Here is a 24,568-nt window from a genome sequence, read left to right on the forward strand (position 1 = left end):
CAGAGACACAGCATGACTGGCCTGATGGCATTTTTAAGGTTATAGAATCACAGAATCATTAAGGTTGGAAACGACCTCCAAGATCAAGTCCACCACAGAGGCGAAGTGCTCCATGCCAGGCATGGAGTTTTATTTTGGGTGGGTTTTCCAGCCAGGGTGAGCATTTTGGGAACCCCTCTTCCTCTGCCTGTTCCATCCCTGCGTTTCACCGAGCAGTGCTGGTGCAGGTGAGTTACACTCCCCAAACACACAGGAGCAACACACACGTGCCAGAATTATGTCAACAAACCCTCTCCATTTTCTTGCAAGGAAATTTATCTCACCTTCTAGCAGTAGGGAGTGAATTTTAATCCTTTTCCCTTCCCGTGCCCACGGTGATTATTCCAGGCAGAGACTGAGGCAGCAAACCACAGCGGATATTTTATCTGCCATTTCTCCTTCCCGTGGCTAATTTGAAGATACAGATTGCAACCCACAAGTGGCTTTAAGAATTGCCATTAACACTGTTGCTGCACACTGACGCATTTTAAACACGCTTCCAACACAATCAGAGTGCCACAATTTGTAAAATCTGGGGTGATTTTATCGGCGGTCGAGGCGGCAGAACTCTCTTCATCACCACAGCCCTGAGCCAGTTCATTAGGCTGATTAGCACTAGCTACCTGTGCAGAGCAGGAAAAAATGCCACAAAAGGCTGGATAAATTCGAGTGTGGAGATGAAGAGGACTCTCACTCTGCCTTTTGTACTTGATTTTTCCTCCCACCTGTGCCTGGCAGGGTAAGGGCCCAGAGCTCACCCCCTCTGTCCTTGGGCAGCTGAGCAGCTCCTCTCTTCCCTGCTCCCAGAATTTTGGCTAATCCCAGCAGCACTGCCCTTCACCCAGCAGTGGGTAAGCCTGTTCCCTGGGATACAGCCTCCCAGGCAGAGCTGAGTCTCCTGAGTGCCAGAGAAGTCCTTTCTTTGCCAGGAGAGGGGCTCCAGCCCAGCCTGTCCCCAGAGGGGCAGACCCGGGTGCACAGTCTGACTCTGGACACTGGGGAGGGTGTGGGGTAACATCACCTCCACCCAGGGGCATTTGGAGCCTGCTTTTGGTCCTCAGGGGCTTTTAGTTCCTCCCTATTTAGACCTCATGCAGGAGCTTACCCTGGGGTGATAATGCAGAGCAAGATGTCATGGCTTGCACGTAGGAAAAACAAGCTATTAAAAAAATTAGCCAATTAAATAAATGCACAGAATTCCCAGGGGAAATAAAAAAAAGGATTACCTGTTGCCTCTCATCTTCAACACACATAGTGGGAAAAAAGCCCTTTGTGGAAAACCCAAAATGTTTCATGACAGATAAGGTGCCCCCCAGACCTGCAGCCCTCATCTCCAGCAGATCTTTCCTCCTGGTAAGTCAGTGGAAAGATGTTTCTGGACAAGGAATCCTCCTGCGGGGCTCATTACCCAGGCTCAAAGCTGCAGGCTCCCCCAAGAGCCCAGGAAGGCTGAAGCAGGGCTGCTGGAGCAGAGCTCAGCACTCACAGAGCACACACACCAACACTCCCACCTCGGGAAGTGCTTGGAGCAGCACAGAGGCAGGGACAGAGCAGGGGTCACCTTGGCAACACCAGAGCAGCATCCTGCAGGAGCACAGCAGGGCTCACACAGCCCTGCTCTGCTGTCACCGCCTGCCCAGCCTGGCAGCAGAGCCAGGCGGGCACAGGGAGCTGAGAGCTCTGAGCTGGTGGGCAGGGACAGAGCTCACAGGGCTCACAGGGCTCACAGGGCTCACAGGGCTCACAGGGCTCACAGGGCTCACAGGGCTCACAGGGCTCACAGGGCTCACAGGGCTCACAGGGCTCACAGGGCTCACAGGGCTCACAGGGCTCACAGGGCTCACAGGGCTCACAGGGCTCACAGGGCTCACAGGGCTCACAGGGCTCACAGGGCTCACAGGGCTCACAGGGCTCACAGGGCTCACAGGGCTCACAGGGCTCACAGGGCTCACAGGGCTCACAGGGCTCACAGGGCTCACAGGGCTCACAGGGCTCACAGGGCTCACAGGGCTCACAGGGCTCACAGGGCTCACAGGGCTCACAGGGCTCACAGGGCTCACAGGGCTCACAGGGCTCACAGGGCTCACAGGGCTCACAGGGCTCACAGGGCTCACAGGGCTCACAGGGCTCACAGGGCTCACAGGGCTCACAGGGCTCACAGGGCTCACAGGGCTCACAGGGCTCACAGGGCTCACAGGGCTCACAGGGCTCACAGGGCTCACAGGGCTCACAGGGCTCACAGGGCTCACAGGGCTCACAGGGCTCACAGGGCTCACAGGGCTCACAGGGCTCACAGGGCTCACAGGGCTCACAGGGCTCACAGGGCTCACAGGGCTCACAGGGCTCACAGGGCTCACAGGGCTCACAGGGCTCACAGGGCTCACAGGGCTCACAGGGCTCACAGGGCTCACAGGGCTCACAGGGCTCACAGGGCTCACAGGGCTCACAGGGCTCACAGGGCTCACAGGGCTCACAGGGCTCACAGGGCTCACAGGGCTCACAGGGCTCACAGGGCTCACAGGGCTCACAGGGCTCACAGGGCTCACAGGGCTCACAGGGCTCACAGGGCTCACAGGGCTCACAGGGCTCACAGGGCTCACAGGGCTCACAGGGCTCACAGGGCTCACAGGGCTCACAGGGCTCACAGGGCTCACAGGGCTCACAGGGCTCACAGGGCTCACAGGGCTCACAGGGCTCACAGGGCTCACAGGGCTCACAGGGCTCACAGGGCTCACAGGGCTCACAGGGCTCACAGGGCTCACAGGGCTCACAGGGCTCACAGGGCTCACAGGGCTCACAGGGCTCACAGGGCTCACAGGGCTCACAGGGCTCACAGGGCTCACAGGGCTCACAGGGCTCACAGGGCTCACAGGGCTCACAGGGCTCACAGAGCTCACGGGGCTCACAGAGCTCACAGGGCTCACAGCCAGCTGGGAACCCAGCCCTGCATCTGGGACATCTCAGCAAACAGAGACCACCTCCAGCCGTGCCAGAGGAAAACCTGCTGGGACCAGAGCCCCCCTGCTGCCCCCAGACCACAGGGCCCTTGTGCCCAGCACCAAAGCTCCAGGCAGCTTTTAAATGCAGCGAACAACTGAGAGCCTGAATGGAGAGGAGTATTTATGGCCCATTTAAGGGTGATTTCATGGGGAAGGGTGGAATATCCCTGGATATAAAAGGAAGTTGTCAGGGTTGAACTTTTCAACCTAAGTAAGAGCTTTGAAGAGGTCCCTGTTACAGGAGGAAGGGCACTGGCTGCTCACACACCCTCCCTGGCTGGAAGAGCTGATCTTCCTCAGCAAGTCTTTTGCTCACTGCTGCTGAACTTTCCAGGGTGCTACAATCCCTGCCTTCAGTCATGAGGCTGAGCAGGAAAGTCACTCCTAACAAGAAAATCCACGTGCATGGGGCATTCCACGCCAACCACCCCTCCCTGCTACCTGCAGGACAGAGGATTTAGTGCCACAGATTCAGCCAGCAGCTCAGCTCACTGAATCTGGCTTTTGCTCCCCCATGCAGAAGCTGCCCCACACTGGGAGGTCAGAGCTCCCAACCCCTCTTACCTCTATGCCTGTTGGTCGTCTTGTCAAACATTAGCATGGCATCCTCTACCTGCAAGACAAAGAGGGGAGAGTTGTGCTTTACCACACAGGAACTCAGACACCCACACACACCAGGAGGCAGAGCAGCTGCATGGAGCAGAGCTCCTTGGCTTGGCCAGAGGCAGCTTCTCCTTCTGGAAACCTGCTGCTTTCCCCTCCCTGCCCTGCCTGACAGCTGATCCTGAAGCAGAAAAGTGACCACTGAAATGCTGGCCCTAAAGAGCCAAATATCTCAGCAGCTTTTCCACCTCACATCAATCCCTGGCTGTGCCTCATCTCCCTTTTGCAGGGAGACCAGGGAGGGCCAAGGGAGGAAGTGTGGATGCAAATCAAGCCCATGACTTCTCCAAATTTAGAGCCACTGTCTTGGTTGAGAATTAGGTTAAGAGAGGTATGAGCAGGGTAAAATCTGGTCAGCCAAGAAAGGGATTCAGAGGTTTTCAAAAGGGTTTTTGAAAAGCTGGAGGAAAGGGGAGAGGGAGGAGAGAGAAACTTTAATTCGCATCAGGCTCGGCATTTCCACTTCAGAAGAGAGAGAGATGACTGATGAAAGTATTGAAGTGCAACCAAATTGCTTTCAACTTTCATTAGGATTTGCATGATTTATTCCACCTCCATTTAATCTGTGCAGCCACACCTAAAATTTTGCACTTATTGCACAAGGATGTTGTGCTGGGGCTGACTCCCCAGCACCATCACACCTTGAGCTGCTGTTCTGAGGCTGCAGGAGTGGGGCAGGTGGGTCCCATGTGCCACTGGACATGGCCTGGGCAAGCTCTGAGATGAAATTACAGCCTTGCAATTCCCTGCTGCAAACTCGGGAATGATGAAAACCTCTAAAACTGAATTACAGAAGGTGTTGCAGGAAGGAAGAACTTGAAAGAAAAGGTTTTATCCTCCAAAGGACTCCACTGCTTTTCTGGGGTGTGGCTTTGGGATTTTTTTTTTGTTTGTTTGTTTGAAGCTTTTGGATTTTTTTTCCACCAGTAATTTTTCTGTACTTCCTTGGGCTTGTACTCTGGCTTTCAAGAAATCATTTATTTTAGCTAAGTGATTTACAATGCAGTTACATGCTCTCCTCATCTCACACAGTGCCACTAAAGGGTCCACCTGTCCCCCCCAAGTGCCCTCTTAGGCAACAGACAGACATCCAGCCTCTGTCTGTGAAACATTTTTCAGCCTTGGCTGGGGAGAAAGAGTTTGAGAAGTGGTGAAAACACAAGTTGAACCTCCCTGAGGTTCTGAAGGACTGTAATATGTTCCAGGAGATTGTAAAAAAAACATAGTGCAGCAAAACCTTACATGATGTCTGAATTTCATCTGAAAACCTGTGTCTGCTTAAGTTGTTCTTAACTTTTTTAGCCAAAATAGTTTGCAGAAAGTGCCAGCAATGGCCTGAGAGAGTGCAGAAATGCAGGTCTCCTGATACCCATCTTGACTGAGACCTAAAGATGCTGATGCACTGAAAAACCCAAACTGCATTAAGCACAGAGCCGTCTGTCCTGCTGTCTGTCTTCCCTCCAAGGGGAAAATTCACCAGGATGAGCAATACCAGGAGGCAGATAAGGACCAGGCTGCCCTTCACCCTGCTTATCTCTGCTCCAGGGTTATGTTTGCTCAGCAATCTGTATTTTTCATTCTCACAGGTCTTGGCCTCACTGGAACCAAAAATTACAGATTGCACCTGCTGCTGCTTCCTGGGCATCACAGCTCCTGTGTCACCCTCTGTCCCCACCCAACCCCTGCTGCAAAAGGTTTAAAATGGAACTTTTCTCCCTCCAACCCCATCCCAGAGCTCTGAGAGCTCTTGGATGTGCAGGAGCACAGATCCAGGAGCCCAGGGAGGTGCCCTGTCCCCCCAGGCTGAGTGCAGGCTCTCCAGGCTGGGCTGCCCAAATGACACCTCCTCCTGCAGGGACATTGCTGGGGACCTCAAAAAGGCTGTGTGCTGGTCAGGGACAGAAGAGATGCTCCAGCATGGCCATGCCTCAGCCACTGCTGGCAGCAGCAGAGCCCTGAACCTCCTGTGCAGCCTCACAGTGCTCCTGCAGGAGCTGCCAGGGCAGAGGAGGGGCTGCTCCTGCAGGGCTGGGGGGCTCTGGGTGCAGCCCAGTCCCACTGGGCTCTGCAGCCCCCTCCCCTTCTCCCACCTGTCCAACACACCCCCATCCTCCGGGCAAACGGGGCTTTGTGCCATGTGTACCAAGCTGGAATGATGATCTTGGCAGGGATCTTTTTTATGCAAATAAATCCCTATTAGCAGTAACAAGCACGGGCTGCAGGGCTAATCCAGCAGCGAGGTTTCCTGGGGCCCCGAGGAGCACAGGCACCCGGAGTGGGCACTGCCCCCCTCCAACAGCCCCAACTGCTGGGACCAGGGAGGTTTATTGGGGCCCCGAGGAGCACAGGCACCCCGGAGTGGGCACTGCCCCCCTCCAACAGCCCCAACTGCTGGGACCAGGAGGCAGCAGCTCCTGGAAAAGGGTCAGCCCTGACAGTCCACATATGAAACCTGCACGGGGGGAGCGTCTCTGCAGCTGAGTTCAGACGTGGCCCGAGTATGCCTTGAAGAAAAAATTATCAGTGGGGTGTTCTTTGAGCCAGCTGGTGCCCTTTCAACAATGTCTAATTGGTTATCTTTTCTCTTTCCTAAGGTCAGAACATTTTATCTCCGTCTCTGCCCTTTCTGTGCTTACCCCACCCTGCGTTATTTTTTAGGGCAGCCATTGTAGCAGAAGAATAGCCTCTTTCCTCCATAGTCCGGTGACACAATGAGACTTCTTGAAACCTCCTGAATAGATAAAGTGCAGTGGCAAAAGGAAAATTCTATTAACGCTTTGCAAAATAAAACATCTGAGAGCTGGTGAGACAAGCAGGAGAAGAAAATCAATATGGAGAGGGCAGCGCGCTTAGAAAAACTTTTCACCAGTTGCAAAAAGGTGGCGAGGGTATGGGAGGGAGGGGGGAGAGAAACTTATTAATGCAGAAAACCCATCAATGGTATGGAAATCTGGCAGAACAGCAAGAACTCAAACTAGAAGAATTTGAATATACAAAGGGCTGAATAGAATGAGCAAACCACACTGCCTCACACACACAGCCCGTTTCTCACGGTTCTCTGCGAAGCAAACACAAGCGGCTTGTTCAAGTTTTCATCAAGGAGAAATAAGGGACACAGTCAAGGTAACCGGCAGTAAACCCTGCAGTAAGCAAATTGATCCCCATTTCAGGGGAAGGGAAAAAAACCCAACCCACAGCCGAAACTCAAGTGCATTCAGGGGCTGTGACTGCCTGAGTTAACCCCCTCCTGCAGCCCCTGGCTCAACCAGCGTTTCAAAAAGCTCAACTGCAGCTTTTCCAGGTCTCAGCTCAAAACATGCAGCTCACTCTGCACACAAGAGGCAAGGAAGGTTTTGCCAGGGCTAGAAGAGGGACTGGGAGATGGAATTGCCACCTGCAAGGCTTGGCCATCACCCAGCACGTGCTGCTGGCCAGACCCCAGCCCCCAGTGGAGCCCAGCACAGGAGGGGGAGGCTGAGCCCCTCCAACCCACCCCCGCCTCCTCAAGCCTCCTCTCATGGAGGAGGGAGGCTAAAGGAGCTGATTAATGCAGACTCACTCTGAGCACCAAGTGAGAGCTACAAAATGAACAGTCTCAGGACTTAGGGTAACTAAAAAAAAAGAAGAAAACAAAGACTTGCCAGTGAACACTGGTTACAAATGGACACTTCAGACCCCAGACTCCTCTGTCCCAGCACAGCCCATCCATAGAGCCAATGCAGACCCAGTTTCCTACATAAAGCCTAACTAATGGGCTTCAGTTTATTTAACTTCTTTTTTTTCCAATCCACTTGGGGCTCTGAGAAAAGGAAGGGCTCTACCACTTCATTACTCACTGCCTGGAAGGAGGAATAGGGGAGAATAAGAGGAAAGAAAAAAAACCTGGAGGAGCCAAAGGCTTTAATAATCCTAACAGTTCCCAGGGTTATTTAAAATATGCCCAACCAGTTCACAAAAGGCTCCACGGAGATAAATGTATTTGATTTTCTTCCACTTTAATGGAGGCATACATTTAAAGCAACAAAACCAGGGTGACCTAAATAAAATGACTATTAATTGTACTCAGAAAGTCTCTGAATTTAATGCAAGTGATCTAGCCCAGCACAAGAACACGCAGTATTCTCCAGTCATTCCTCCCACTTTCCTCTTTGGGATTTTCAACTCCTCTTTTCCAGGAGGCAGCAGGAGCTGCTCAGACCCAGCACAGCCCCATGTCACTCACACTGTAACCAACAGGTGAGTGCCCTGCAAAAGCCAGCTCTGGCTCCAGAAGAATCTGCAGCGTGGTGCTGCAGAAACTGGAGCACTGCGCTGTCACTGAAAGCAGAAGGACCAAACCATTTTTTTTTTTATTCTGGAAAACTTGAAGCCTCACCCTGTATCTCTCCAATTGCACAATGCACAGGCACAGACCCAAGAGGTGCCCATGGACCCTCCTTGTGAAGCCAACCTCCCTGTACAAGGTGCCTGTGTGCCCAGGAGCAACTCCCACCACCCCTCCCCACCTCCATGTCCTGGTTCTTCCATTTAAGTTTACTCACTGAGTAAAACTTCCACAGTGGAACCACCAGAACTGCACTGAAGGGACACACAGCAGCTCTGTGCCTCCTCATCCAGCCCAGGAAGGCTTTTCCTGATCCAAACCCTGAGTTTCCAGCACATCCAGAGCAGGTTGAGGTGTTCCTGTGCTCCCCAAAAGTGCCCCTGGGGCAGAGGGGTTGTTTTCCACGCTCCCAAGCAGATTTGGCACTATGCTCTCCATCCCTCCAAGGTAAAGGAGAATTAGGGCAAACAAATGGATTTACACCTGGAATGGACCACAGTGGCAATTCCAGCTGGGTCTGGGGAGGGAAGGAATTACTGAAGGACAACTTTCACCCCTCACAATTCAGCTGTGCCTCTCCTCCCTCCATCCCCAACTTGTGAACTTCACAGGTCTATCACCTCTTCTGCTCTTCCAAGAAAAGTGTGCTGGATATTCTGGTCTAATTCCTCAAATTATTTATCCACACCGCACAACTCCTCCAATATTTTGTTTTCTGAAGCAGAAAAACCTCTTAGCTGCCAGTGAACTGTCAGGTGCTGTTATTTTAAATGCGCATGTGAAATCCAAGCTTCGGCAACGCTCCTACAGATTTACAACCTCCCCCCACATAAATTAAGACAAATGCCTATTGCATGGCAGACAATTTGAAATGGCTCCCCCACACCAGGCCTCTGGGCTTGATTACAACAGAATTAAACAAAGAAACAAATTATCCCCCCTCTTTCTGTCACACAAACTCCCAGCACAGCTCTGTCTCCTGCCCAAGGGCTCCCCCAAGCCCCCCTGACCACCACCCAGGTTCCTTCAGCAGTGTCCCTGCACGATGACCACCCCAGACCCAGCCCAGAGCGTGGCTGGTCCCTCTGCCAGCACCCCACCACGCTGACCCCATCCTGGCCAGCGCTCCAGGGACCCCAGGCTGGGAGTGCCGCTCCAGCTCCCCGAGGCACCCTGGCTCCCAGCTCCCTGGTGAGGGATCCACCTCCTCCAGGGAGCAGGCAGGACGTGGGCTGTGTTCCCGGGGTGCTGGGGGCACAGGGTGAGCTCCCTGGCTGAGCCCTCCCTGGTGTGCCCTGGTGACATCCTCCCAAGCGCGGGCTGACGGATTGTGCACCACGGAAACAATCAATGCCATACTGTGCAAGCACGAATTCCAGTGCTGGCAATTTTTCCCCCCAGCAGTCAAGGCTTTAAAAAGTCTTCTTCAGCAATTATAGCTAATAAAACTACAATTTTATTCAACACACACATATCATTGTAACTAATTTTGCTCCATCAGGGCTGAAATTAAAACAGTCATTCAATCACGTTAATCTCAGGGCTCGCTCACCAGCCGTGACATGGCAAAGAGCATCCCCAACGCTTGCCAAAATGCACTGTGGCTACTGTTGGACCTCAAAATGCTCCTGCAAAACACGAACACGTTACTCAACGCTTACTCTACCGAGGGGGATGTAAGCATGACTAATGCTCTCCAGAAAAAACAGCTTTCCACAGCAGGACAAATTAAACATGACTTCATAGACGACTTCTCATTAATTCCTTCTCTGGTTTTAATAACAGGGAGTATTGATGAAAGCAAAGCTCCCATCAAGTTATAAACTATGTGAGGACTCTTGGAGTGTTCCTTTACCTGCTGTCTTGACTGAGAGCTTCCCTTGTGTCCCCAGATTTCCAGCTCCTGTTAACTAACAACACTGACAGAGAACACAGGCTCTGGCAGAAAACCCCACCAAACCAATGAAGAGCTCAGCAACATAAAACCAGTTCTTTCCTCAGCCTCGGGGGCTGCAGCAGAGAAGGTGCTGAGAAGAGAAAGGGAAAGAAGGCAGGCCAGTGGCATAAAGTAATAACCTCCCCAGCAGCAGAGTGGTTGGGAGTGGATAAACTCCCAGGGACATTTCCAGGGAGAGACACTGGGGTCCCTGCATGAAAATGGGACACAGACCAAAGCCTGGGAGGCAGCTCCTCTGCAAGGAGGTGTCCCTCACCTCCCAGTCACAGCACCAGCTACTCCAGGGATGTGTTCCACTATGGAAATCGAGCTGCAGACAATACAGAGAGGCAGAGCTCCCTCTCCCAGCAGCAGGGTAGGCGTCTGCTGGCTGTGCTTGTAGGGAACAGCAGAGCTGCCTCGGCAGAGCCAGCCTGGGCTCTGCAATCACGTCCTGCAGCCAGGTCTAATTGTCCAGAACGATCCCTGCCCCAGCACAGGCAGCTCTCCCCTGGGTCCCCTCAGCTTGACGGGAAAATGGGCTCCATTGCTGCATTTCTGAAATGGATTAAGAGAGGCAGGAGCCAGAGGGACATCCCTGTCCCCCTGCCCTTCCCCAGCCCAGCAGTGCCACAGGGAAGCAACGTCCAGCTGCAGTCCAGAGCTCTGGGACCCTGAGGGAATGGGGAACGGGGGGTACACCCAAGCACCGTGCAGCAAGGACCTGAGACTCAGCTCCTCCAGGTCACCACAGACACACAAACCCCCAGGGACAGGGTGAACAGCCTGCCAGGTGCTGTCAGAGCCCTTCACTGCTGGAGAACTGCCCCCCAAACCTCAGACTCCACTGCACAACAGCAGTGTCCTGCTGAGAACGGGCAGGGCTGTGGCACTGCCCAAAGGCTCAGGGCCTCAGTGTCTCCAGGGACAGCAGCATGTCCCAAAGTGCCACCATTCAGGACTTCCTGCATGCCTGAAATAGCTCTGGATGGTGACACAGACAGCACGTGTCACACAGGCAAATCAAGGGCTCCTACCATGACACACTTTGTACCCATCAGTGCAACACACACACACTGACCCGGCCACACACAGAGGTGCCACAGCAGCTAAAACCAGGCACCCAATCTGAAACTGGGGTTAAATCACAGAGCTCTGCTACTGCCCTTCCCCAGAGAGGCAAGAACAGAATCCCGTTCCAAACATCTGCTGGAGAGGATCCAGCCTCCCTTACAAACACTTAATTCACCCTGCCTCAAAACATCCTTGTGTTTTACCCATCTAACAGACAAGGAAGAGGGTGGGACTAGAAGGGAAATGGAGTTACAGGCGTTTTAGTGACCTGCACGTGGCCCCAGAGCCAAGCACCATCCTGGAACTCTGCCGTCAGCTCCCTGCTGGCATCGGGGATCCCCCTCCCACACTCATCCTTCTCCAGCTGTTTACTGAGGCCCCCATCTCCCTGCACACATGCACAGACTCTGCATTATTTTCTGCAAACTTCCCCAACAACAGAACAACTTCTGGCAAGTGTTTTCTTGTGGGATCCACAACTGAATGAAGAACCCAAGCTCCATCACCCTGCCCCATGTGCCCTCCCCACCTGCCTGAAGGAGCCACCATCAAATAAAAACCCGAGGCAAAGTCACACAAGGGGTACTTTCTAAATGCACACACAATCATTTTAACTATTCTTTTGGGGCTCACACTGGGGCTGTTGGGTTTTACAGGTTTAAGCTTCTGATGCTGAAAGGCTGGAGAACTTCTGCTCTTTGGAAAGCAAAGACTGAGAGCTCCGTGCAAACACATCCCTCAGGTGAAGCACAAACAGATCAAGTACCACAAGAGTCACCAAAGCTCAAAGGAGCTCAGCTCCTTCACTCCCTCAGGTGCTCCCAGGCCAGGTGGGCCCACCCAGGGAAGTGGCCAGGGTGCCGTGGGGCAGGGCAGGACCCTCTCCTCCCCTCTGGCAGCACGGCCATGCCATGCTGGAACATTGCTCCCTCAGCATTCCAGGCAGCCAGGTGCGAGGCGTTGGTGATTTTACTTTCACGGAACATTAGGCACCGTCAGCAGAAATAATTCTTCCTCCCTTCACAGTGCTCGTTTGCATATTAGCGCTGCGAAGTTGCAATCTGTTTTCTTTTCCAAACAATATTCGGAGGCGCTGCCCAGCAGGCCTGGCTGGAGCTGATTCTGGGAGTGCCAGGGCTGCTCCAGCCCCAGAGGAGGGGCAGCCTCCTCTGCTGATGGGCTTTACCAGCACCCCTGCCTGGAGAGCCAGATCTAACCACGGGTCCTCCCTCGTGGCTGTGCTGCAGCCACAGCTCCAAGTCCAGAGGAGGCCACCAAGATGATCAGAGTAGGTTTAGATGGGATGTCAGGCAGAAATTCCTCCTTCTGAGGGTGGTAAGGAACAGGTTGCCCAGAGCAGCTGTGGCTGCCCCATCCCTGGAAGTGTCCAAGACCAGGCTGGACAGGGCTTGGAGCAGCTGGGGACAGTGGAAGGTGTCCCTGACCATGGCAGGGGTGGCACTGGATGGGCTTTAATGTCCCTCCCCACTCAAACCATCCTGGGATTCCATGAATAACCTGTGGGCTTTCACTGAGTGCCCTGAAGCCACACAGAAACCCAGCTCAGAGCCTTCCCTGCTGCTGAGAATACCGAGAAAAACTCCATTCACAAGAAACCCGGGGTGTTTTCACAGATGCCTTTGCAGCAGTCCCAGGGCAGGCCAGGCTCAGGGACACAGATCTGATTAAGAGACATCCTGAGCAAAGTAACAGGATCGGGTTTAAAGAGCTTCCTGCTGCCCTTCCGTAAATACCTGCTGAATAAGTGTGAAGATAAGACAAGGATTGCATTACGAGGCTTCCTGATGCATGAAGGGCTTTTTTATTGCCCAGATTTGAAAAAAAAAAGGATGAACAATTGCCACAGCCGGCTCCAGCTAAAGGCTCAGCTGCAGAATCAAACTTCAGTTTATTAGCAAAGGAAAACTCATCTAAGTTCTCTTTGACTGTAATGAAAAAAAGTTTCATTTTATTTCCTGCTGGATCCTTTTTTCTTTTATTGTTCTTTTCATATACTGACTTGCATATTAAGGAATATTTTTCCAGGGCTGTTTGTTCTAAACAGAACTGTCCTCCTTTGTTTTTCCACCCCGAATCAAACACAGCTCATCTCTCAACATTTAGGGATTTTTTAAATTTATGGAAAAACCAATTGCAAATCAGACCCTTGCTGTGATAAGTGTGGATTATGGTGCACTCAAGGTGCCTTTTTTTGGCCTGGGGGTCCAAGCCCACCCTCCAGCCCTGGCTTTGCAGCAGGTGGAGGATGGTGGCTGGGGCAGCTCTGCCTGTGCAGAACACTCCAAATCCTCTCCCCTGTGCAGCTGCTGACAGGGTGAGTGGTCAGAGAACTGTACTCTCACCAAACTCATTACACCGATGACACGCCACTTTTAAAAATGCCTTTGAGGCTGCTGGAGCAGTCCCCCCACACAGACAGGCTGCTCGCTCCGGCAGCGCACAGCGCCCACGCACAGGAAGCAGAAGGGATTCTCCCACTGCACAAATTAATGATAAGAACAGGAGAAGACAAGTCCCTGGCTTTGCTTTCAGAACCTGCTCGGACAGACCAGAGCTGTGTAACACCCAGAGCTTGGGATGTGGATTTTCTTGAGCTCAGAGCCCCAGCACACCCACACCCCAAGTTCGAGAGGAAAAATAACCAACACGAAGCACTTGCTCTGATTTCTGCTGCTCAGGGCTTTGGACTCCCCTGAGCTCAGAGCCCCAGCACATCCCTGCACACCCACACCCCAAGTTCGAGAGGAGAAATAACCAACACGAAGCACTTGCTCTGATTTCTGCTGCTCAGGGCTTTGGACTCTTCTTTTCCTCTTAAAATACCCCAGTTAGTCTTGATGAGAGGGCAGGGGCCCAAAGCACTTGAGGGAATGATTCTTTTAAGCCTGTTCAGGGCAGAAATCATCATTATGTTAACTGTGGCTGCAATCGCCCCGGCTTACAGAACAGGGAGCAGGGGACATAAATGCCACTGCCATCACCTGGGGACACTCACTGCAGCCTGGCCCTTCCACCCGAGCTCAATCAGGGCACTCAGCAACACCAGTTTGGGCTGCTGGGATGGGATTTTCACGGACCACCTTGATTCTCTTCCCTGCAGCTCCACCCCTTCCCACTCTCCGGTCAGGCTCCGGAGAGAGCCACAATAAATGCTGGGAAAGGCAATCCTCCAGGAGAGCAGGCTATTAAGGCTGATATAATATTCAAAAGAAAGCAATTAGTGGTGCTGCTGTGCCGGGCACAGCTCCTGTCCCCCCTGCCCTCGGAGGTGTGTGCAGCCCGCTCTGCCCGGGTCAGCCTGTTTGGAGAGGGGCTGAACGCCCAGGAACCACGGGTACTGCTGGGGAAATGGAGTTTTTACACGTGTCAACAACGCCAAATCTCATCAGCTTGACAGAGCCTCACCCAGGCATCTGAAACCAAGGTTCAGCTGCAATTTTTAATTACCCCTGCACGGCATGGGGATTACAGGGTAATCACCGAAGCCGGGATCCTGGAACCACAGTGCTCCTCTCTTAAAGCCTGCTGAAGGAAAAACAAGGGTTTCTGTTCTGAGAGGGGGTTTGTTGCTGAAGTCAGTTCAACCTCCTGCTCCTGACATCACCAAAGTGCTTTTTGTGAGAAAGAAGCAATTTTCTTCAGTTTGTAAACAAAAATTTAAAAAAGAATCCTTCCCCCACCCTTATTATCTGTGCAACGAGGTCTGAAGGCACAGGCAGAGGGGGAGAACTGTCCACACAAACACAAGATGGTTGAATAACGCTTTACACGTGAAAATGGCCCAGACTTTTCCAAAGGTGCTGTTTCCATGTGTGCTGAACCTCTGGTGGCCTCATGCAGGGGACATGTGTCTTTTCTCCTGCCACTGCAGCCTCCCCAGTCCCCAGATTCTGCCTCCCCATAACTGCTCCCGAGGGAAGCTCCCACCTTTTCATTCCTTTCTCTCCCCAGGCCCTGGAGAACAATCCTGCCCTCCCTCCTCCCTCTCCGCAGGGCCCAACAGCTGCCTTTGAAGGGTTTGTTTGAAACCTCTTGGCTTCAAACACTTTTTATTTCTTGCCCAAAAGCTATTTGAATGGATTATGTCCCAGTGATGAATCTCTCCTAGAAACGTGACAAGAGCCTCTTGAATCACGGCAAACAGGCTCGGTAAATCAAACAAACGGCAAAAACGGGCAAAGAGAGGATTTGGGTGTTAAGAATGAGGTGACAGGTCCACACATCAATCCCTCCTGACTGACAAGATGTCCTTCCAAGATGCCAGAGATATTTTTTAACTTTGCTTCCCTGACTCCACATTATTTCACAGAAATAACGCCAGATACAATAATTAAGCTGCGATCTTGGTGGATTGTTCACAATGATAATTCCACCTTTGTAATTCAGCTTCAAATAAACCCCCTTTGTTCTGTCTTATTACACAGATTCTGGTATCATTCAAGTATATTAACTGTAGCCTATTACTGTCACACAAAAATGCTCCCTGAGCCATAGCAAAAGGCTCCCCAGACAAAACTTTATGTCATGTTAATCCAAGCTTTAATAACGATGAGGATATATAACTGTATTCTAATTGTGCTTTGTGTTTCTGCATACAAAAATCAGAAAATATCAGAAGTGACAGAGGCAGCCTTCCTCCAGTCCAGCACCAGCTCCTCGCCAGGATGGCTCTGCCTCCCTCCCTTCTCAGTAAAACAGAGGCTAAAAGCAGTGGGGAGCAATTGCAGCCAAATCCCAGCTCACGCCAAACTCGAGCCTAAGGCACAGAGGGAAAACTGGGCTGCTGGTGCTAAGTGCTGCGGCTGCTACTGCCACAGAAATTAATACCCTCTAAAATAGCACTTAAACAGGGATAATCAGTATTATGGAAATTGTACATGTTTAATTCTTGAGTGTCTGCTGAAAACATTGCGTGATGAAGGACTGTGGGAAGCGGAGCGTTCATTTTGGAGCCAAGGCTTAAAATAGGCAAAAGGAAAAAAGGGGGGGAAAGAAAAGGAAAGAAAGAAAAATAACCTGGAAACAAGCAATGAAAAGACTCACAAATTTATAATTGGGCATTTCCAAGTGGTGGCTGCAAGCTGGGAAATGGATTTAAGGGAAAATGGAAGGCTCTGTCTCACCCGACAAGGCTGAGGCAAATGTTCTCTTCAGTATTTTGCTCGTGCTTTTGCTAACCCAGTTTTAAGTGCACTAGAAATTAGATTTATCCCCTCCCATAAGTAAGACTACAGCGCTGATCTCACACTCAGATCCACAGCAGGCTGGAGCAGCCAGATTTCAACCTTGCTGCTCAGCTGGAGGACACAGCCCTTTGGACTCCTCCTCATCTTCATCCTCTGCTCATTTTCTACTGCAATCCCCCCATCTTATTCCTGTAAAATTTACTTCAGTGCAGTGTTCACCCAGGGCTGTTACTGGGAGCTCAGAAGCAGCATGTGAAGGCAGTGAAGTTCCAAGGGAATGGGAGAACAAGCCTGATGGATTTACCTCGGAAAATACCATACACCAAACACCCTAAAAAAGTCACCTTCTCCCAGCTCCTCTTTCACTCAAACCCTGGAGCTCCACAGCTCACCAAGTCACAAGAGGCACTAAAACCCCACCAGATCTTCAAAATAAAGCAGCAAAGTATTCATTAACCTGCTGACACTGCAGCTTCCAGGTTCCATGTTTTGAGGGTGTTTCCTACAACATGTTTAAAAAATGAAAATGAACAGTCTTGTGTAAATCACAAGACTCCAGAAACTGGAGTATTCAGAAGGAAAAAAAAATCCACTGAACAGCCTGAAACTCTTGATAAATCATGAAATTTGGCAGGACCCATCTGACAATGTTTATTTTTTTTCCCCCCAAAGTTGTACTGTGCTCAACATTAGATCAAAACAGTTTTCTTTGGCAGACACAGGTTCTGCTCTGCACTCCCCTTCTCCCTAACACACCATATGGACTGTTCTTAATGAAATATATTTAGAGGGATAGTGAACCAGCTCAGCACTGGTGTAAGTGCTGCTTCTCTGCAAGTCAGGGACTAAAAAACATAATGTGTTTTTGGAACTATCACTTTTGATTTATAAGTCCTTAAAAGTGCAGTCAGCAAGCCCAGATTAAAATACCAAATAAAGCTTCAGTGATAGCAAACACATACACACATACATATATAAAGTAAAATTGCTGCTATTTTTACAAATTGCCTTTAAGTAGCACAATATAAAGAGCCCAGTGAAATGAGAAAAACTGGCTTGGACAGCTTCAATACAGAAAAGATAACGAGACAAGAATTTATTAAAAAGTGAGAGGTGTTTTATTCTGCAGGGAGATGGGAAAGGCATTTCCAAGATTTCTAATATGCTCATTGGATGGGTACAATGCAAACATGCACTGAGCTGGAAAGGAAAGCTGTACCATCACAGGGAGGCTCTCTGCAGAGTGAACTGAGGGCACATTTACTGGTGGATGGATGGCCATGGGAACTGGGGCCAAACCCCAGGGCAGGTCAGTTCAGCCTCCCTCCAAGCCACCTGCCTCCAGCAAGGCACTGGGCACCCAAACACACCAGGCTAAAGCAGGTTCTTTTTTTAGAATGACCAACTCCTCTGCCCAGAGCCCAGCAACCACCTCGGGATTTCCATGGACTTAAAGGAAATCTGCCAGTAATCCCATCAGCAGCAACAAGGCTGCACTCTCCACAGCACAAAAAATCTTTTAAGGAGCAAAGTGCTTTTATTCTGGGGGAAAAGATCTGTGTCAAGACACTTTGAGTTTTGCATTTCCTCTCTCCCTCTTCTTTCCTCCTCCTGGAGCAAGAGGCAGGACGGACAGGCATTATCTAAAAAAAATCTTGCAGCGTAATGTCAAGATCGATATGTTGACCTAACAAGTAATGCCAGCCTTAGTAGTGTCTTAATGATGTGATCATTATCTCCTTACCTGAGTGCAGCAGCACTCAGCACGTGGGCAGCAGGAAGGTTGAGGACTGCCCAGTGCAAAAGACCACAAACACTCCCCCATATGCAGATTCCATTTAGTGTCCCCAGGAAAATAAAAAAAAAAATAAAAAATTAGCTACCCACGCTCCTGAACATCCACAGTGGGCTCAATTAAGCAGGCACAGCAGAACAGGTCCTGCTGCTGTGGAAGGGCTGCTGTTTCCCTCTGGGAAATGCAGCCTCTCAGGTCGTTTGTAGCAAGTCTAGCAGATTTCTTTCAGTGGTGCAGGGATGCCTGGAACTTATTTGGAGCAGGGAGAGGGACAGTGGCAGCCTGGAGCCCTCACTCCCTGCCTGAACATTCCTGGATTGGGTGACTCTGGCGGCTTTGCTCTCCTTCTTCCCCTTTTTCTGGGAGACACTCAGTTAAGACACATTCACTTTATAGATCCTGTCTTCCTCAACTGCTGTAACCCAAGAAGACTCACATTTCCCAAAAATACTGAGTCTGGAATGAAAGAGTCTTGGCCACATTTGAAGTGTTTCACTTTGTCCTCACGGACATCACAGACTGGTCAGCACCTGCCTAGCCACCCACCACTGCTGGTGCCAGCTCTGCAAAGAGAAAACAATGTTCCCTCCTTGAAAGTAGGAGCTGGAAAAAAAACCATTTTCCACAGGCAGCTCTGGCTGGCCCCAGCAATAGCAGAGGCAGGACCACAAAAGCAGGGACCACAGGAGCATGGAACCAGAGTGGTTTGGGGTGGAAGATCCTCTTATTTCCACCTTCCACTGCTCCAGGGAGACAGCCCCAAAGCTGGCATTGAGATGCTGGGGTCTGTCCTCTCCAGGGAGAGGCTGAGCAGAGATGTCACAAAGACAAAGCACACTTAAACAAATTTCAAGACTGAAATGTGTGATTTTTGGTCTAATTCCAAAACCCGCTACCTGGTGTGAAACACCTCTTTCAGTGGCTTGTTCTGGCTCTCCCTGGACAACAGCAGATAAAGAGGCAATTTATCATCCAGCTGAAGGCTGTGTGCCACACTGTCCTCCCCAAAGCTCCCTGCTTTGCAGGCTGACCTCCCTGCTCCACCCCGAGGTGCCATAGCAACATGAAATTAGCACACACACAACCGCTAAATGAATAATCTACTGATTTCATAAGAACCTGACTTGCAATTTATAGTTCTATTATCTTTTACATCCATGTCTTAACTCCTTTTGTAAAAAGGCTGCAATCAAGCTAAATAACATTTGAAAATCTAATAAGCACATCCACATTCCGTGCTCTGGGGCGAGGGTGTGCAGCCTTGTGTGCCCTGATGTGCCAGCTCCTGTGCTCACTGTGGCTGTCCCCTGGTCCCCTGCACTGGACAGTGCCAGCACCCCCTTCCTCCCCTCCTTCCCAGTGATTAAGGCCCCACCAGGAAGCTCCAAGCAGCATGCAGAAGTATCTCCATCCTCAATCTCCCAGCTGGGATTTTTTCAGACCTGCAGCCAGTGAAGGGCAGCCAGTTCCTCTGGCTGCAATGACACCCAGGTATAAAGCAGATCTGGAAAGGCTCCTCCACCCCTATCAGAGATGCCCTCCCAGTGACTCCACCATGTCTTGTCACTCATTTAAAAGGCATTTATAAAGGCAGTATGGCAAGAGATTTACTTCCAGAGTTATTTACTTGGGTGGAACAGGCTGGGCTGCTGTTGTTTCGTGCAGCAGGATGGGTCTCTCCACTGGGGACCCCTCAGACACCCCCAGGGCTGGAGATGCTGTGGGTGCAGCTCCCCACCCTCCACACTGCTGAGAGAACTCACTGAGCATCCCCCGAGACGCTGCTAAGCAAACTTGCCCAGGGAGCAGCACAGCTTTCCTTTGATTGCTTTGTTTTCCAGGCTCTATTCCTGCTGGAGAGCTACTCCTGAGGTTTAGAAATTAAGAGCAGTGCAGCTGTTAAAGGCAGCCTTTCTGAAGGAGGTGGAGATTTTCAAAGATAACTTCCCACGGGGCGGGTGGGTACGCAGCCCAGAGAGGAGGGGGAGGCAAACCTTGCCTCGGAGCCTGGCCTCACCTGCACCTCCCAAAAACTCCTCCCAAGCGCCTGGCAGCACAGCAGGGCACAAACAACATCCCCCAAGAGTCCACGGGCATCCAACAGGCAAATCACTTGGAGATTGGATTTAAAAAAAGAAAAGATGAAAGCGGATAACACAGTATTACTTATTTGGTATATTACTTGGTACTTATGATCTGAAACAGAACCAGGGAGGAGATTCTCTTTCATTCCACAGGATTTTATAATGTGAGCAAAAGGGGCAGGACCCAATCCCGGGCCATTCACACTGTGATCCCCAGGGATGCTCCAGAGCAGAAAAACCAGACTAAAGCTTCTGTGGAGAAGGGTTGAAAGGGAGAATACAATATGTAAGAGACTAAAAGCTGTTTAGCATAACAAAACTGGCCCAACAACGCTGCTCTCTGCCAGACTCCCTCATTTTTTGGTCAGCTGTGAAAATCAGTCACCTGCTATAAGGGAAAGAACAGAATCAGGGACCGAGAAACCAGCCACCAAAAACACAGATGACCAAATGAAAACAACTAAGTAGAAAAAACTCCCAACAGTGATCTGAGACCGGAAAACCTCCTGCAAACATCCTTACAAATAACATTAGAGCAATAAACCAACCTGCACACCTCTCACACCGTGGTGAACACAGATTTAACCAGTGGCAAGGAGAAAAGAGGGGAGACTTTGGCATTTGCTGCATGACTTGTGGAGATGGGATTTTCAACAAAGGGCTCCAGATTCCCACAGAGCTGAAAGTGGATATAAAACAGCCACCAAGAAAATGAGAGGATAAATTTGGTGAGATCCTCTCCTTCACACAAGCAAGGTGTCAAACAAGCTCTCAGCAGTACTGGGGAGGGTAAGAAAAGCCAACATCACTTCGGGAGTACTCCAGGGAAAGGCCACAGGATGAGGCTGCCTGAGATAGGAAGAAGCTCAGCTCTGAAGCCCCTTCCAGCATGGTGATCCCAAGGGCCCATGACAACCACTGTGGCCCAAGGGACTATGGGGGGATTGTGGGGTAAATACATGCCCATGAGGCAGGAGAGTCATTAAATGTAATTATTTATTTTTCAGCACCTTCAGAACACACAGATACCCTCCACAAAGACAGAGAGATGGAGTTAAATGCATAAAAAACTAAGCAAAAACCAGAACTGTGCTGAGCTGCACTGAACATACCTTGCTTGTGTGTTATTTTTATTAATACAGTTGGGACTAAAAACCAAGATGTGTCAGATTCCAGGAACACCGGAATAGGAGGAAAAAGAACAGTTCTGTTTAAAATCTCTCCTTCCTCTCCCTGTTTATTGTTCCCATCTCTGTTGCTGTCTCAAGCCCAGCTGGACAATAGCAAACAAAGGCTGGTTAAACCCTGTTCTTAGTGTTTTATTCCCCAAATGCCCATCACCTACCAGAGAGCAGAGATAAAAGTGAGGAGTTTGACCTGACCATGCTCACAATGCAACTCCTTCCCCGTCTTCTGAACAACATAAAAAGGATGTCAGGAGAGCAGATGGATTGGAAGGGAATTTGGAAAACAACAATAACAACAACACAATGAAACCCGAGACCTAAAAGCTGTCTCCATCCAGCTAAAGCTCCAATCCCCCGGGACCACGGGGCGCTCTTGGCAGCGGGAAGCAGAGCTCAGGCTGCCACAGACACCCCAAAACACAGTTATGGCAGCTCTGTGGGGCGAGGGGAGCACAGCACCCACCACAGGCACTCCGAGCACCTCACAAACAGCAGTTACAGTCAATAGTGAGCAGGAAGGTGTGAGTCCAAGGCCAGCGTGAGGGGCCGGGGGCTGCCCGAGGCCTGCGTGCCAACGACCCACAGGCCATGCTGGCAGCGCTGCTCTAACGAGCTCCCTCAGCTCGGTGGAAGGAATCCCCAGGAAAACACCTCGGCAGTTTCTCTGGGAAGGCCTGGTGGGCACAGCGAGGAGGAGAGCTGGCTGCCACCATGGGCACGGCCCCTCTGTGCCTCTCCCGGCTGCCGCGGCCCCGCCGCGCTCGGCCCCTCACGGGCACCGCCCGGCCTGCCTGCACAGGGCACGGCTCTGCCCTGCCTCGGACTGCTCCTAAACCCTGAGAGCCGCCAAAGGGATTAGAGCAAAAGGTTAAATTAACAACGTGGCGGAGAGCTGCCTCCGTTTGGAAGGGTTTAAGCAGCATTGCACGGAGCAGGACTGCTGTCACCCCCAGAGCTGGTGTTGGCACCACCACCCTGGCAGTGCTGCTCAGCTGCAGAGCCCCCAGCACCTCTCTCCTCTCCAGGGGCACAGCACAGTCCCCTCCAGAGTCCTTCTGCCCCCTCAAGAGCTCAGCTCATTCCTGGAGGAGAAACCTCCTGCAGCTGCAGCACAGCCCTTCTGCTCCGTGCTCTTCTCTGAGCAAATAGCCAGAATCTTAACAAGGGTTTCCAGTTTTAATTCCTTGTGTATTTGATCACAAAGCACACCACACATGGAAGCAGCTCCGTTCCTGACCAGCAGGGCTGAGGTTGGTGGGGCAGAGGCTCCCAGAGCACCTCTCAGGGCTACCAGTTCCACCCGGAGAACCTGCACACCTCCAGCACATCTGTGTGCACCCTGCACCATCACACAGCACACCTGGCCCTCCCGAGCATCACTGACCCACACCAGGCAGCACAGCACCAGCTCCCAGCCAGGAGAAGGAACCCCAGAAAACACTGAGGAAGTAAAAAACATTGTTAACAAAATATGCTCCAGTAATGGCCCAAACCGCTATGTTATACAAGACACACACAGCAGAATTTAAAGGAATTACTACATGGATTTAAAAAAAAATAAATTACATAATGGAATTCTTTCATTTAAGAAGCTTCTTTGCAAAAACCAATTTCTTGCTGCTTTGATTCAATTCAAGATGCTCCAGAACATCCGCACGGTGATCAAAACAAGATCTGGGGGTTTATAATCTCCAGAGATGCAGGGGTGGGGAAAGGCAGGGACATGCCACAGGCTGGGCTGTCTCAGCACAGAGCACACTCCACTCTGGCCCATTCTGTCCCTGCTCCATGAACACCTTCCTGCCAAGTCAGCTCCTTCAGCTGGCACCTCACGCAGCCACAACACACAGGGGGTTAAATCTGCCTTCTCCAGCCCAGAAATTAGATTTCTGACAAGAAATCTATTTCTTGCAGGGGCAGCATCATCGTTGGAGAAGTGTCTTCATTAGAAGCTCATTTCATGCCAATGAAGTAACTCGCAGCACTATGTGATGTTTGAGAAGAAGATGCAAATCACGGCCTATTGCTCAGCATGTTTCTGAGTGCCAAACAATTCCAGCTTGTTTGACAACTCTTCCTTAAGATGAAGCTAAACTGCCCTTTTGTGCCAATTAAAGACTCACCAGAACACAGTCTGAACCTGCATTACTGTTTAATAAAAAGGGGAAGGAACAATTTTCTTCCCTTTAAAAAAAATACAAACATCTTGCTAAGGACTCTTGTGACAGGAGGTCTTTTTCATTGAGACCCCACCAGCAATAACCATGACAAAAGACAGCTGTTCCTCTAGGCAGATCAGAAAACGATCCTCCTTCCAAAGCAGCCACATCCACACTGCAAACATCTCCAAACAGACAAGGTTCCCCAAACCCAGTGCTCCAGAGGCACCACTGCTCTGAAATCAGAGCAGGACAGAGCCAGTTCTTCCAGCCGTTCACTGAAGGAACTCAGCAGTGAGGTGGAGGTTGGTGTGGGCTTTGGGGTTTTAATTATTGCTTCTTTACACCCAGCACTCTTTAAGAGGATGGATTAGAAGCCCGACAGATCTGAAACAGTAATAGAATTCTGGCCAGAACAATCCTGTGAGAAACCAAACCAAACCCAGGAGACACCACAGCCTCCCTGTACCCCACCAGCAGCGGATGCACGGCAGAGCTGCCTCCACAAAGGGCTTCTCAGATGAAGCAGATTTAAGTGTCTTTGACATGCTGAGATAGTTTGTGCCTCACCGTGAGCACAGCTGATGATGCCAAGAGTGGTTTTTCTCTGCCACTTTATACAAGGTTATTTCCATTCCTTTTATTTTTCTAAATTGTTTCATTATGTTTGTCTAAAACACGTTCACTGCCTTGGAAAAACAAAGGCAGGAACAAGAACAAATCAAGCCCCTCAATATGTTGTTCTGGAATTTAAAAAAGGTGGGAGAGAGGAGAGCAGCAGCAGCAAGCAGCTGTCCAGCGCTGAGCTTTGGCAGATGTGGAGCTCACAAACCAGAGGAGATTCTCCTCGGCCTTCCCTCGGCTCTTGGCACCCCTGGGACACCCCGGTGCTGCCACGGGAGCAGCTCCTCTGCCTGGGGCCACCGTGGCTGGGGCAGAGCCCACAGCACTGCCAGGGGACAGATCTGAGCTGGGCTGTGCCTCCAGAGCACCTGGCTTTGGCCAAGGTCAGTGGGAGCACAAAACAACATCTGGCAGATGAGACAGAGACCGGTCAGTGCCTCCCCCTTCTCTGGTACAGGATGCTGTGAGCAAAGGCAG

At 51.0% G+C, this 24,568-nt stretch overlaps 1 protein-coding gene across 27 annotated transcripts in view; it reads right to left on the bottom strand.

Annotated features, from left to right (window-relative positions):
* Positions 1–24,568, bottom strand: part of MSI2 (musashi RNA binding protein 2) — a 201,414-nt gene that overhangs the window by 75,968 nt on the left and 100,878 nt on the right. For all 27 annotated transcript variants that reach the window (XR_005628805.1, XR_005628802.1, XR_005628800.1 and 24 more), the window contains one exon: positions 3,603–3,651. Coding sequence is in view for 20 of the 27 variants with exons in the window: in XM_039720438.1 (XP_039576372.1) it covers positions 3,603–3,651 (49 nt within the window). In the remaining 7 variants the exon portion in view is untranslated. The remainder of the gene's footprint in view (positions 1–3,602; positions 3,652–24,568) is intronic.

This window comes from Passer montanus, unplaced genomic scaffold (genome assembly GCF_014805655.1).
Source record: "Passer montanus isolate IOZ18808 unplaced genomic scaffold, ASM1480565v1 scaffold44, whole genome shotgun sequence".
Taxonomy (NCBI): Eukaryota; Metazoa; Chordata; class Aves; order Passeriformes; family Passeridae; genus Passer; species Passer montanus.